This window comes from Cajanus cajan, chromosome 1, assembly GCF_000230855.2.
Source record: "Cajanus cajan strain Asha chromosome 1, NIPB_CcT2T_4, whole genome shotgun sequence".
NCBI classification, from domain to species: Eukaryota; Viridiplantae; Streptophyta; class Magnoliopsida; order Fabales; family Fabaceae; genus Cajanus; species Cajanus cajan.
Window position 1 is genome coordinate 4060413 of NC_138517.1, and position 16374 is coordinate 4076786.

The window sequence follows — 16374 nt, forward strand, 5'->3', positions numbered from 1 at the left end:
TTTTACTTTCAATTAATCACTTTTATAGATACTATTTTAGGTCTTTAAATGCAATAAGGTTAAAGGTTATTTTTTCTCTAATTAAAATATGGTGATTTATGAGGTGAAAGGTTATAAAAAAAGTCCCTCACACATGTGAAATTGATTAAAGATTGATTGTTCAATTTATTTTTTAATCTCTTTTTTAAAACATGACTAGAAATTGATACCAATATTTTTTTAAATTAAAATAAAATTAGAGACTGATTTTTTACTTTTTTTTTATCCATTAGAATTACAATTATAATATCAAGATTTAAATTTAAAACCCTATACATATTACTCCAACTACTACGCCAACCTTAGTGGTTCTAATTTTTTTCTCTCCATTAATCACTTTTAGATACTACTTTATAGTCTCTAAATGCAATAGAGTTAGAGAGTTTTTTTTTCTTCTAATTAAAATATGGTGAATTATGAGATAAGAGGTTAAAAAAGTCTCTCACACTTGTGAGATTAATTTTAACTATTAACTATTATTAAAATAAAATAAATGATTAATCAAGATTGAGTCATTCTTTTATGCATCATAATCACTTATTTATTTTAATGTTATATCTAGTATGTAAAAATAAGTATACATGGGTGAAAGACTTTTTTGAATTCTCAGAAGAACCGTCAAAATTGATTCAATATGAATATATGTTGAATTGGACTAGACAGAACTCTTTAATTTTAAGTCCCAAAAAAATTAAATTTATTATTCAATTTAACCAACTAAAAATTGAACCAATAAAATGATTGTTTTAATTATTTTCTTTAAAATTATATATAAAATTATTTTTTAAAAAAAATAAAGTGACCTAATTTGATTTAACATAACTAGTCAAATTGAATAAGAGAAAACATAATTCATATAAAAAATGAGTTAAGCTAGATCCAACTTTAATTTGAAAACTCTAAGTAGAAGAGTTTACCTAAAATATGTTTATTTTTTATAGTCGAGTCCAGAGACCGAATTTTCAGTTTCAAATTAATTGTAATATAATTAGAGAGTAGTTTTCAGTATAATATTTTTGGTCATTATTATTCCGTTTTAGAGGTAATTTTTAGACTTTAACTGAACTAAAACTAGTTGCAATTTTTCAATCATTATGAGTAGTAACATAATTATTATTTTCGGACCGAATCGACTTATTATAAATTGTGGATTTGTTTATTAAGCTTTTTTAAGCAACATAAATGGAAGAAATTTCGTGTGTAATCAACTCAATGCTAAAAATAACAGTTTGGAAGCCTCCTACTGATTTTTTTTTAATTTTTTTTTAAAGCCTCTCTCTATATAAATTGGAATAGTTTATGATAAATAAGAGTATTTTTACTCTATGGAAACATTTTTTTTAAGTTCTTATCTCTTTTAATTTTTTTTTTCATTTTTATTGTTAAGTTGAATTTCAATATTTTCTCAAAAGAAATTAGAAATTATCGATAGTTAAAAAAATGTATTTATTGATTTTATATATATATATATATATATATATATATATATATATATATATATATATATATTATTTTTAATTTTTTATTCCACCAAACACTAGTAGCCATATATATCCTAATTGCAGATAAAGGTTCTAGAGACGAAAGAAATAACATAAAAGCATTAGTAAAAATTTGTGGTTAATTTAGAATAAACAACCAACAATTCTTAACAACGCATCTTTAAAAAACTATTATTTCCATTGTTTACCATCGCATCACTTGTTTTATCTTGTTTTTTTCTTTTGTGATCACACTTCACCTTTGTGAACATGAAAGTAATGGCTTCTCCAACAGAGAAAGGTTTGGCACTGTTGTTATCATAATCTGCATTAAGAAGTTGATAAAACTTCTTTTGCCTAACCAACATCAGTCCCTGACGTTGTGTCAACTTTGTGATATTCGACAAATCAAAAGAATGTGTTATCTTGTAGGTAATATGAATTTCCCCGTCGGAAGTAAGCATGCGTTTTGAATTCTTCAGAAACTCACTCACTATTGCCTTTTGATGCCTGCATTTCATCGGAAAGTATAGTGCCAGCTAAAGATAAAAAAATTAGAGTATAATATATGAATAATAATTTGTATAACATTTTTTAATGACTATTTCTCTATATCATTAATAAACGTAACAAAGAATGTAATGGAGACAGATAGATAAAAAAAACATTGACATTCTACAAATATCATTTTTTAAAACATCGTATACGTAAAACACTTTTTTCTAACTTACCGAAATTCTTGCTCATATTTTACATCGATCAAACTAGAATGTGGAAAATTATAAATTATGCGGTCAAAAGTCTTGTTTTTGAGAAGTGGGTGTCTGATCATTGTATAGACATTGACCTTAAACACAAGGGTGCAGCCGAGAGCGTCCAATTCAGACAAATTCCTAATTGCATTTTGATTTACTTGTCGTGCATGCCCTTCAAAATTTGAAGTATTCAAAAGTTGGAGAGAAACAAAATGAAGTTAGCAAATGTATTTGCACCCTTATGTAACTATAAGTCATTGAAATTGTTTCCACAATGGCACAAACTATGTTTGGTTCAGCATTTTGAAAAGAGAATTATGTCAATTTAGAAGCACAATGTCGTTAAGCTTCTATGTCTTTTGAAAATTTTATCATAAAAGAATTAGGATTTATTCCATGTTTTATACATGAAAATAAACATGCATATAATAAATCAACTAGTCATTAGTTTGAATAAGTCTGAATTTAATCTTTTTAAACAAAGTATTGGATTTGAATTTTGTAAATAAAAAAATTTGATTAGGAAGAAAATTCCTCTAAAGATAATTAAGTAGTCAAGTTCTTTAACAAATGTTAATTATCAGTATAATTAGTAATTATTCATATTAATAACATAATTATAAATAAAAAAACTCATATAATGTGTTAATATTAATAATTCAAAACATACGTATAGATATCATAGATGTAGCAGTAATGTTCACGCCCGTGCCAAATGCCCTAGCCAAGCATAGTGAGAAGGAGAAATCTCCCTCTCCCACTAACAAAATCCTCTGAGAGCTATCATAAGATGTTATCTCTTCTTCCATTGAACACTACACAGTTCAAGTGAGCCTCCACTTTTACTTGAATTTTAAGAGGATCGAGAACCAATAATGAGAATGAATATATAGACACGTATTGGTGTCCAAAGAAATTTCTCGTAGAGGGATATGTCTAATTGTCCTAAACTAAAAATAGAATTAGGCAACTTGTGTCAATATAAATAAGATAATTGTATTAATGATATATAGCACACATGATTATTTTCCTTGAAATTCAGTGCATACAATCACAATCATTTGTACACAATCACACATAAATGGAGTTCAAATTACCTCGTGACTAATATAATTAAGACAATTATATTAATGATATAGCATGTGTGAATATTATAATCCCGGAAATTTTCAATTCATACAAATAGAGAAATTAAATAAAAATTTATGAGAAGGCCCTGCTTATTTTCTCTAGCTAGTAATTTTTTTAAAAGTTATATTCCATTTTCTTCAATCAAATATACAAAATAAATTTTTAAAACAATGTATTAAATATAACACTTACATTTCACACGTTACATTAAGTTATAAATACTTGTGTAATTATGGCTACAAGTTCACTAGTTAGAAACGGAATTAGATACTGAAAATTAGTCTCTAACTACTAAAAAAATTAGACAGAAAATTTTATTTATTTAGTGAAAAATTATTTGGTCTCTAATTAAAATTTAGTCAAAGGCCCTCATTTCAACCACCAATGGCCTTCAACAAATTACAAACAACGCATTTATATAATTAGAGACGTACCGTTCTATCGCTATTAACTCATTTTAGTAATTCAATCGCTTTTTTTGAAATAAAATTTGAAATCGATTTTTGATCTCTAACTGAAAATAGCTTTTTTTTTTTTTTTTTTTAATGTAATTGATCGACTTTTAGTCACCATCAACTTTTTTAATAGAGACTGATATTGTAATCCCAAATTTTAATAAAATTTGAAATTAGATTTATGATCTCTATCTAAAATATAATTAGGGCTTATTTTTATTTAGCTATTAATCCATTTTAGATACCATTATTTTAGTCTCAAACTGAAATATAGTTGGACACCAATTAGGCCATTTTACATATAATTATTTTTTTTATATATAGTTGAAATATAATTATTTTTTCCTTCAAACTATTAGGCCATTTTATATATGGACTAACGTATTAGGCAGAGAAATCTACTCATTTTATTTATCCTAAACTCTTTTTCTCTATTATCTATTCCTTTTTCTTCTCTCTTTTTCCTTTTTTGGTTTAGTTTAGTAATTAGATTTTGTTATTGATTTTTCCGTGTTTGAATATTTTTTTGTCTTCCAATTACTTTATCCAAGGTGTTTGACTAATACATATCACTAGTACAAAAGAGATATTTTACGTCAGCTATTTTAAGGTTTTTACGTTGGAAAAGGGTCCGACGCTAATGCGGGAGACATAAATTTACGTCGTTTGTGAGAGATGACATAAATTTACGTCGGACACACCATGTCCGACATACATTTACGTCGGACAATGCTATATTTGACGTAAATTTACGTCAAACATGGTGTGTCTGACGTAAATTGATGCGTTCTTTTTTTTTTTAATTTCTTATTTTTTGATAAACCCAAAACCTGCATACAGTTCAAAATACAAAACCTAACACAAGCAGTCCAGAATACAAATTCAAATATAATTTATATTTCATAATTGAATGACAAAAGAAAATAATATATAAATCTTAAAAGCATAAATTAAGACAATGTAAGTCCTATTATCCTAAAAAAGCTATAAAACATATGTTTGTCAATGCTATCAAACTAGAAACATAATATTCAACTAACTAAACTTGAAAGACCTGAAACATTAATTTAAGTGTCATTAATATGCAATGTTAATTATCATAAAGATAAATATTCTTAAATAAATTTTGATATGAATTACCTGCCCCCAAGAATTAGTAATACCCGTAGAAACTATGGCTCTCATCCAATACATGATGTAATAGCCACATTTCAAACGAGTCTTGTTACTTATTACACTAAAATGCGAAACAAATAACTATTATTTCCAAAGTCGATAAATTCAAATATTATTACCTTTATTAATTAATTTGCTAACCCTAGGGTATATGAATTGCAATGTCTTTGATCTAACTCTTCCACTTAAAATATTAGCTCCATACACAATTCTAATTAATTGAAATAAAAATAGATGTTAGCCAATATATATAGTTACAGTTTTAAAACATAATGAAAAACTTTAGTTACCCTTGTAATTGACATTTAATTTTGTGGTTTGGTTTTCGATGTAGTGAACAAAATCACACCACGGTGTATTCCTTAGGAATGATTACCATTAACTGCCAATGAAACCTACATTATATGACAAACAAATCAGTTATAAAATTACCATGATTAAAAAACCAATTAAAAAACTAACCCGTCAACGTATGGAGCCATGTATATATCTCTTCCTGATTCACTCATCCATGTTTGCATATATTGTTGGATCTGGACCTGAGTGTTTCCTGATTTTTGGATGGATTGAGGCTCAATAAATCCATATACTTGTGCTTGTGCTTACTCCACACTCAATTTGTCCATGTACCTAACACAATTAATTATTATAAGTTAAATGTAATTATTGTAATTTTAAACTCAAACGAAAATATCACTTACATGGCCCACAGCTGTATAATAGATATATTTAACATGGAGTTTCCCCCAACAATCTCTAATGCGTCGGGCAGGGATATGTATAGTGGAACATTAGAGTTATCAACTTGAAAAACTTTAATGTCCCACTACAATTGAATTGGTTTCTTCTTCAATCGTGGTAATATATGGTTAGAAGCCTAGATATGGGATCATCCTCAGCTTCTGCGATATCAGCATCATGAACAACAGGTTCTCTCATGACCTCCTTACCACGATTAATAAAATCCTAAAGAAAGAATCAAAATTAGTTTAACAATAATAGAATTATAAGAATATAAAAGAGCAATAATAGAATTACCTTTGCCCGTGCTGAAAGCAACATCACCAAACGTTTTGGCCAAACTAAGAATGTGTCGGTTTCCTGCCCCACTAGTTGAACCTCTGTATTGGGCAAAGGCACTAGAGCAGTAGCATCTTGAACTTGGTCAACCACAACCCGTGTCCAGTCTGGTTCTAGAGGGACACCATGGATAGTTGAGCCACCCTCAAATACTTGACCAATAGCCACTAACCGTGGGGGGTCATCCTCAACATATAACTCATACTGATTTAGTACATCAATGTGAGTCTGTTCCCTTTAGGGATCTGGAGTAGCACAACTCCCTTTAATGCTGACTCGAACACCATCATGAGAAACTACAGTTTGTTGCTGAGAACGAGCCAAAAGCTCAAACTTCTATTCAAACTCTTCTCGAATGTTCTTTAATTTCTCTTTAAACTGCATCTCCATTCTCCGCATAGCCTCCTGACTGTAAGAGTCAATAGTACTGTTCCTCGATGGTGGTGCACCAAGAGTAATCTTGGTGACTCCAAGAACCACCAATATCACGCACACGCCCTGCGTGCTCTGGCCTTCCTATGGCCGTTGTGAGTATATCATCCTAACCATGGGGAACAAATGAGCCCTGGGTGGTCTGCTCAACTAAACCCCTCCTGCAACATATTAACAATAAGTATACCCTAAACTACACTTACGAATTGAATGAGTTAAAATGAAGAGTCTTAGTTTGTATATTTTTACTTACTATTTTATCAGCAATGACCCTTGTAGACTCAGAAGTCATTTGCCCATCTGATTTTGTTCGAGCTGCTATCCACATCTCATAGCGGGGAGGTGAATCCACACACGGTCAGTAGACTGAACCCCTGATGCCTCTGTGTGACACCCTTCTACCCCATAATAAATAAGTAACAACAATAAGAATAATTCAATAAATATAACATCAAGAAGGGTTCACATATTTTAATAAAAACTCATAGGTTCACAAGTCTTGAAATAAATAGAAATAATAATAATAATAATAATAATAATAAAGTTTTACTCTTAAAAGAAAATTATCAAGGTCTCTAAAGAAAAATGAAAGGAATCCAGAATTTACAAATATAAGGCGAATATAAAACTCTTAAAAATAAGTCTCCTCAAACGACAAATAACGATTCATAACTAAAGCATCCTAAATTCATGCCCCAATGTCACATCCTATCAGAGCAGAACCCTTTCCCTTTAGAACTCAACACTATGAGTGCCTTCATCTTCACCTAAAAGAAAACCACATAAAAACAGGACGGTGAGAGATAGATAACATCATATATGAACATAGAGCTACCCAATTCCCCCCCATACCGTGCACCAAAATATCATTAAATATAAACAACAAATACATCTCATATAATTACCAAACATCATTTTATTTTTTAATCATACAAGCTTTCATACACATGCTCACTATATGCTCATACACATCTCCTCTCCTAAGAGTCTCAACTTGGCACTCCGCACAATGGGCGTACCTCGTCAATTCCCTTAGTTGTTTCCAATGCGGGCATACCGTTCTCACACCCTCCCAGGGCCGGTATGTTGCACGGTTAAACATCCAGCGGCCCGTGCAAAGGCAATCCACCCACCGTTAAACCCTCTGTGGCCAGTGAGCTGCGCAGTTAAACACCCAACGGCCCACACATGGAATGCCTCCCGTCATGGTCCCCCCTGTCTCAACCCCTCTCTGGGCCCAGGGTCCAATGCAATATAGTCACGTCTGGCTTCTCAAGCACCACATGCAACTCATAAGCCTCATGCAACTCATGCATCCCACGTAACTCATAATTAATGCATCTCCATTATATAACATCATCACATATCAATAACAATCCATGCAATATCATCCTCACATGCTAGGTACCTATCATTAAGTTATCAACATCATAGATCACAAATTTCACATAATTCTTCACACACATCACAATATCTATGACATTCAGTTAATAATTTAACCATAACTCGAGATATACATATCCTTTCTAAGTGATCCCAACTCCATTAGAATCCTAACATCAATAACTACAACTTTCATGCAGAACACAAATCCTAATAAAGTCGTTTAGGTTACCATTTAGGGCTCACAAAAATTGATGTTGTGGTTCGCACACAGATTGGAAGGCTCAAATTGCAACTCACATAACTTGATCAAATATTAATATTTTTACACGATTCTTGTGTCTAAATGGTAGCCCCAGATGTCTAGTTTCTAAAAAAAACAAACGGCACTCGATTTGGATAACTACACAGAAAGATATCGCAAAATTACAAACGTATGTCGGGGTCCCGACGCCCGACGCCCAAAATTGGCGCTGAACGCCCAAATCTCTGCCCAGACTCCCCTCTGTGAAATTAAACCTGCGTTTTACGAGTTCCAACAAGGTTTTTACCAATTTTCACTACTTCTACACCCCGTTGGTTCAGTTTAACTCCATTTATATTCTTCATACGTTCCAAATCAATCCATACACATCTCAAGCCTCAAGAATTGGTTTCCATTGGTTTTACAAAAAAAAATCTAAACTCTTCTTAACACATAAAATTCAAGTCATCAAATTTAAGGATAAAGAATTAACAAGAAAGCCCCAATGGAATTCAAAGACAATTCAAGAAATAAGTTCTTCCAAATGAATTAAGAATTTAGAACATCAATTGCACAGATAATCGTTCAGAATTTTAAATAGAGTTCCTAGAGGGACGTAATTGCCCTCACTACCCGAACACCCCTATATTCACATATGAAGAAACTCATCTCCCCCGTACCTTAAGGATGATGAACGAAGGCCAACAGAAGAACGACGGAGCAATCTGAACACTTTACGCCTTCCTTCAAGAATTTTCTCCTCTCCCCTCTTCCTTCAAGCGTCTGACGTTAAAATGAATATTAGGTAACTGACTACCCCCAAAACCCCTCCAATAATTCCGACTGGGCCAGGCCCATACTCACCCACCCATCCCCCTCTATTTAATTAAAATGGTACATAAATAATTAAAAAAAATAAAACAGTTTCAACTTCTATAATTATTTAAAATACTAATTTATTTTCTGCTCTCTAGAATATAAATATAAATAACTACTAGACTCAAGTTTCTCTCGTAAATATAATTATTATTATTTAGAATCTACTGCAATTTTATAAAATTACTAAATAAAATGATATAAATTATTTTCATAAAAATAGTAATTAATTAAAATTTAATTAATTTAAAATTTAGGATGTTACAACTCTCCCCTCCTAAAAGAAAATTCGTCCTCGAATTTACCTGAAGCAAACAATTCCGGGTAAGAATCCTTCATCTTCTCCTCAAGTTCCCAAGTAGCATTTTCCGGTGTTGCTCCACCCCAGATCACCTTAACCAAAGGAATTTCCTTACCTCGAAGTTGTTTCACCATTCGATCCTCAACTCTCACCGGTATGGTTTCTACTGTCAAGTTTTCCTTAACTTCAAGATGATCCGACTCAATCACATGCGAAGGATCATGGATGTATTTTCGAAGTTGAGAAACATGGAATACATTATGAAGATTTGACAAATGTGGAGGTAAAGCGATTTGATAAGCCACTGTACCGACTCTCTTAAGAATTTGATACGGACCGATGAAACGAGGTGTAAGCTTTTTAGACTTCAATGCTCTACCAACCCCAGTCCACGGAGTGACTTTCAGGAATACATGATCTCCTTCTTTGAATTCTAAGTCCTTCCTCCTCTTATCAGCATAACTCTTTTGTCTACCCTGGGCTGTTCTCATTCTATCTTGAATTAACTTAACCTTCTCTGTGGTTTGTTGTACTACCTCCGGTCCTAAAACAAGATTATCTCCCGGCTCACACCAACACAAAGGTGTTCTACACCTCCTACCATATAGTGCTTCATAAGGTGCCATGCCTATGCTAGAATGAAAACTATTATTATATGTAAACTCTATCAAAGGTAAGAAGCTATCCCAACTAACCCCTTGATCTAACACGCAGGCTCTAAGTAAATCCTCTAATGACTGTATAGTTCTCTCAGTCTGACCGTCAGTTTGTGGGTGATAAGCTGAACTAAGTCTAAGTTGAGTCCCCAATGCTTGTTGCAAACTCTCCCAAAATCTAGAAGTAAATCTAGGGTCTCTATCTGAAACTATGCTAGATGGTACACCATGCAATCTCACAATTTCACTAATGTAAAGCTTAGCAAGTTTCTCTAGGGAATACTTAATATTAATAGGTAAGAAATGTGCACACTTGGTCAATCTATCTACAATCACCCAAATAGAATCGTGCCCTCCAACAGTCCTAGGCAAAGCAACTACAAAGTCCATGGAAATGCTATCCCACTTCCACTCTGGTATACTCAAGGGTTGAAGTAATCCTGAAGGTTTTTGGTGTTCTACCTTAGCCTTCTGGCATACTAGGCAAGCACTCGCAAACTCCTCTATGTCTCTCTTCATTCTAGGCCACCAAAACATCTTCTTCAAGTCTTGATACATTTTGGTTGAACCTGGATGGAAACTAAGTTTGCTTTTATGCCCCTCTTCAAGTATCAAACGCCTAAGGGTAGCCTCACTAGGTACACACACACGGTCACCAAATCTTACTACTCCATCACTACCCAATACAAACTCTCCACCACTACCTCCTTCTATCGCCTCTCGCCTAGCCACTAAGAATGAATCCTCTAACTGAGCATCTCTAATCTCCTTCAACATGTCATTACTTACACGAATGATGCCTAATCTTATGCTACTAGAGGTAGTCTCACAAGCTAAACTTAGATCCCTAAACTAAGCTAGAAGGTCCATCTCTCTAATCATCAAGGAAGATATGTGAAGTGATTTTCTGCTTAAAGCGTTCGCTACGACATTTGCCTTACCTGGGTGATAACTCAACTCAAAATCATAGTCCTTCAAGAACTCAAGCCATCTCCTTTGTCTCATATTTAACTCTTTCTGATCGAACAGATACTTAAGGCTCTTATGGTCGCTAAAAACCTCGAATTTAGAACCATACAAATAGTGTCTCCAAATCTTTAAAACAAATACTACAGCTGCCAATTCAAGATCATGGGTAGGGTAATTTCTCTCATGGATTTTCAACTGCCTAGAAGCATAAGCTACTACCTTTCCCTCTTGCATCAACACTCCACCTAGCCCCATCTTAGAAGCATCACAATATACTACAAAAGGTTTATTAAGGTCAGGCAAAACTAGAACTGGTGCACTAGTCAATTTTTCCTTAAGGGTTTGGAAACTAGTCTCACACCTACTATTCCATACAAAGGGAACTCCCTTTCTAGTCAATTCAGTCAAAGGCAATGCTATCTTAGAAAACCCCTCTATAAACCTCCTATAATACCCAGCTAGTCCAAGGAAACTTCTAATCTCGCTCACAGATTTAGGGGATTCCCACTTAAGCACAGCTTCTACCTTAGAAGGATCTACATCGATCCCCCCCTTTGAAATCACATGACCTAAGAAACTCACCTTTTCTAACCAGAAATCACACTTAGACAATTTAGCATACAACTGTTTCTCTCTTAAAATCTCAAGTACTACCTTTAAGTGCTCTTCATGCTCCTCTTTAGTTTTGGAATAAATGAGTATGTCATCTATAAAGACAACTATAAATTTATCCAAGTACGGATGAAAAATTCTGTTCATATAATCCATAAAAATTGCAGGAGCATTAGTCACACCAAAAGGCATTACAAGGTATTCATAATGTCCATATCTAGTCCTAAATGCAGTTTTGGGTATGTCCTCCTCTTTCACTCTAATCTGATGGTAACCTGACCTAAGATCAATCTTACTAAACACACATGCCCCCACCAGTTGGTCCATAAGGTCATCAATCCTAGGCAATGGATATTTATTTTTAATCGTTACCTTATTGAGTTGGCGGTAATCTATACACAACCTCATGCTACCATCCTTCTTCTTCACTAATAGGACAGGTGCTCCCCAAGGTGATACACTAGGTCTCACAAAATTCTTCTCTAACAGCTCCTCTAGTTGTTTCTTAAGCTCGGCTAACTCCAAGGGCGACATCCTATAAGGTGCAGCTGAAATGGGTCCCGTCCCTGGTATTAAGTCTATGGAAAACTTTGTCTCCCTCTCGGGTGGTAGATTAGACATATCCTCAGAGAACACATCAGGGTAATCGCATACTATAGGTAATCTATCCAAGACAGCGCTACTCTCAGAACTCAAAGAAGCTAGTAACATGTATACCTGGGAATCTTCTCTCACAGACACCTCAACCTGGTTGGCAGTCAAAAAGTCTTTGCTCTTTCTCTCAAGGGGTTGACCAAAAACAACAGTTTTATCAGCACAGTTCAAAAGAACATGGTTGGAAGATAACCAGTTCATACCAAGAATGATGTCTAGCTGACTCAGAGGCAAATAAATTAAGTCAACTAAGAAGTCTCTACCATTAATATGAACAGAACAATTCAAGCATACGCCGGACGTAGAAACTGACCCACTAGTTGGCGTCTCCACACTCAATACAAAAGGTAAGGAAGAAACATGCAATCTCAATTTGGAAACACAAGCATGTGATATGAACGAATGAGTCGCACCCGAATCAAACAATACAACTAAAGGAATTCCAGCAATAAAACCCATACCTTGGATCAAGTCGTCGGATTGAGCGGCTTCAGTACCACTCAAGGCAAATACTCTCCCTGTAGCTTTCGGCTTACTGGCACTGCCGCTAGCACTAGCACTCCTGCTGATACCGGTACCCCGACTAGCACTAGCACTCCCCTCAGCCTCTCCACTAGCCGTCACTGGTCCTTGCTGTGCACGAGGACAATCTCGAGAAATGTGCCCCCGCTCATTACATCTGAAACAGGTGACCTCCCTATCCCCATATTGATTAGCTCGGTGCCTTGGCCTCCCACACTTGAAGCAAGTGAAAGAAGGAGTAGAACCAGTACTCCCAGCTCTAGATGTCTGGCTCGTGGATGGAGCTTGACTCCTCCTATGCACTGAACCCTCACTACCCCCGTTACTGTTTGAATTTCCAGCAGGACGAGAGTAAGGCTTACTCCTGCTAGAAGACCCATGCCTGCTCTGATTCCTTACAGGCCCTCCACTTTTGTAGTGAGCAACTCTAGCCCGATTATCTTCATCATAAACTCTGCACTTGTTCACCAGCTCGTGGAATCTAGCAATGCCCTGGTAGTTGAAAGCTTGCTTGATTTCCGGTCGAAGACCACTAATAAATTTCACACATTTCGCTTCCTCATTTGCAACACCCTCGTAAGCGGGACAGAATCGTACCAGTGCCTCAAACTTGGCCACATAATCTGCCACAGTATCATCCCCTTGCTTCAGCTCAAGGAACTCCACCTGCTTTTTGTTGCGAATATCTTGTGGGAAATACTTCTCCAAAAACAACCTCTTAAAATTATCCCACGTCATCGGAGTACCCTCAGCAATCATCCTCTGGTAGGTACTCTGCCACCAGATTCCAGCATCTCCAGACAACATGAAGGCAGCCAAAGATACCCTCTGTACCTGTGGACATTCAATAGCTTGGGATATCTTCTCCACCTCGAACATCCAGTCAGCAGCACCATCCGGGTCATAGCCCCCACGGAAGGTAGGTGGATGGTTCCTCTGGAACCGAGCAAGCCAATCCACTTCTTGATGTTGGTTCAGGTTGCCTACAGCCTGAGCCATAGCCATCAAGGCCTCAGCGATAACACGGTCATTCCTACCTCCCCCAGACATCACTTTTCTGATTCACAGAAAAGTAGAGAGTCAAAACAAAACAAACCAATTAAAACAATCATCTCAGTTAAACAACATCACAGCACAACCCACAGAAACATAGCAAGCTCATAACTCAAGGCCGAATGAATCGACCTGTTCTGATACCACTAAATGTGACACCCTTCTACCCCATAATAAATAAGTAACAACAATAAGAATAATTCAATAAATATAACATCAAGAAGGGTCCACATATTTTAATAAAAACTCATAGGTTCACAAGTCTTGAAATAAATAGAAATAATAATAATAATAATAATAATAAAGTTTTACTCTTAAAAGAAAATTATCAAGGTCTCTAAAGAAAAATGAAAGGAATCCAGAATTTACAAATATAAGGCGAATATAAAACTCTTAAAAATAAGTCTCCTCAAACGACAAATAACGATTCATAACTAAAGCATCCTAAATTCATGCCCCAATGTCACATCCTATCAGAGCAGAACCCTTTCCATTTAGAACTCAACACTATGAGTGCCTTCATCTTCACCTAAAAGAAAACCACATAAAAACAGGACGGTGAGAGATAGATAACATCATATATGAACATAGAGCTACCCAATTCCCCCCCATACCGTGCACCAAAATATCATTAAATATAAACAACAAATACATCTCATATAATTACCAAACATCATTTTATTTTTTAATCATACAAGCTTTCATACACATGCTCACTATATGCTCATACACATCTCCTCTCCTAAGAGTCTCAACTTGGCACTCCGCACAATGGGCGTACCTCGTCAATTCCCTTAGTTGTTGCCAATGTGGGCATACCGTTCTCACACCCTCCCAGGGCCGGTATGTTGCACGGTTAAACACCCAGCGGCCCGTGCAAAGGCAATCCACCCACCGTTAAACCCTCTGTGGCCAGTGAGCTGCGCAGTTAAACACCCAACGGCCCACACATGGAATGCCTCCCGTCATGGTCCCCCCTGTCTCAACCCCTCTCTGGGCCCAGGGTCCAATGCAATATAGTCACGTCTGGCTTCTCAAGCACCACATGCAACTCATAAGCCTCATGCAACTCATGCATCCCACGTAACTCATAATTAATGCATCTCCATTATATAACATCATCACATATCAATAACAATCCATGCAATATCATCCTCACATGCTAGGTACCTATCATTAAGTTATCAACATCATAGATCACAAATTTCACATAATTCTTCACACACATCACAATATCTATGACATTCAGTTAATAATTTAACCATAACTCGAGATATACATATCCTTTCTAAGTGATCCCAACTCCATTAGAATCCTAACATCAATAAATACAACTTTCATGCAGAACACAAATCCTAATAAAGTCGTTTAGGTTACCATTTAGGGCTCACAAAAATTGATGTTGTGGTTCGCACACAGATTGGAAGGCTCAAATTGCAACTCACATAACTTGATCAAATATTAATATTTTTACACGATTCTTGTGTCTAAATGGTATCCCCAGATGTCTAGTTTCTAAAAAAACAAACGGCACTCGATTTGGATAACTACACAGAAAGATATCGCAAAATTACAAACGTATGTCGGGGTCCCGACGCCCGATGCCCAAAACTGGCGCTGAACACCCAAATCTCTGCCCAGACTCCCCTCTGTGAAATTAAACCTGCGTTTTACGAGTTCCAACAAGGTTTTTACCAATTTTCACTACTTCTACACCCTGTTGGTTCAGTTTAACTCCATTTATATTCTTCATACGTTTCAAATCAATCCATACACATCTCAAGCCTCAAAAATTGGTTTCCATTGGTTTTACAAAAAAAAATCTAAACTCTTCTTAACACATAAAATTCAAGTCATCAAATTTAAGGATAAAGAATTAACAAGAAAGCCCCAATGGAATTCAAAGACAATTCAAGAAATAAGTTCTTCCAAATGAATTAAGAATTTAGAACATCAATTGCACAGATAATCGTTCAGAATTTTAAATAGAGTTCCTAGAGGGACTTAGGGATTGCCCTCACTACCCGAACACCCCTATATTCACATATGAAGAAACCCATCTCCCCCGTACCTTAAGGATGATGAACGAAGGCCAACAGAAGAACGACGGAGCAATCTGAACACTTTACGCCTTCCTTCAAGAATTTTCTCCTCTCCCCTCTTCCTTCAAGCGTCTGACGTTAAAATGAATATTAGGTAACTGACTACCCCCAAAACCCCTCTAATAATTCCGACTGGGCCAGGCCCATACTCACCCGCCCATCCCCCTCTATTTAATTAAAATGGTTCATAAATAATTAAAAAAAATAAAACAGTTTCAACTTCTATAATTATTTAAAATACTAATTTATTTTCTGCTCTCTAGAATATAAATATAAATAACTACTAGACTCAAGTTTCTCTCGTAAATATAATTATTATTATTTAGAATCTACTGCAATTTTATAAAATTACTAAATAAAATGATATAAATAATTTTCATAAAAATAGTAATTAATTAAAATTTAATTAATTTAAAATTTAGGATGTTACACTCTGCCCTAGCCTTCATCAAT

General features: G+C 34.9%; 2 protein-coding genes across 2 annotated transcripts; both read right to left on the bottom strand.

Moving 5' to 3' along the window:
- Positions 1–8574: 8574 nt before the first annotated feature.
- Positions 8575–10031, bottom strand: LOC145953861 (uncharacterized). The gene has a single exon (XM_083067652.1). The coding sequence runs from the start codon at positions 9977–9979 to the stop codon at positions 9314–9316; it is 666 nt and encodes a 221-aa protein (XP_082923778.1). The 5' UTR covers positions 9980–10031; the 3' UTR covers positions 8575–9313.
- A 2826-nt stretch (positions 10032–12857) lies between these two features.
- On the bottom strand, positions 12858–13816 carry LOC145955544 (uncharacterized). The gene is made up of 2 exons (XM_083070440.1): positions 12922–13816; positions 12858–12877 (listed from the first exon to the last, which is right to left on the bottom strand). Exons 1-2 carry the CDS (start codon positions 13814–13816, stop codon positions 12858–12860), a joined length of 915 nt encoding a protein of 304 aa, XP_082926566.1.
- Between the last annotated feature and the right edge of the window lie 2558 nt (positions 13817–16374).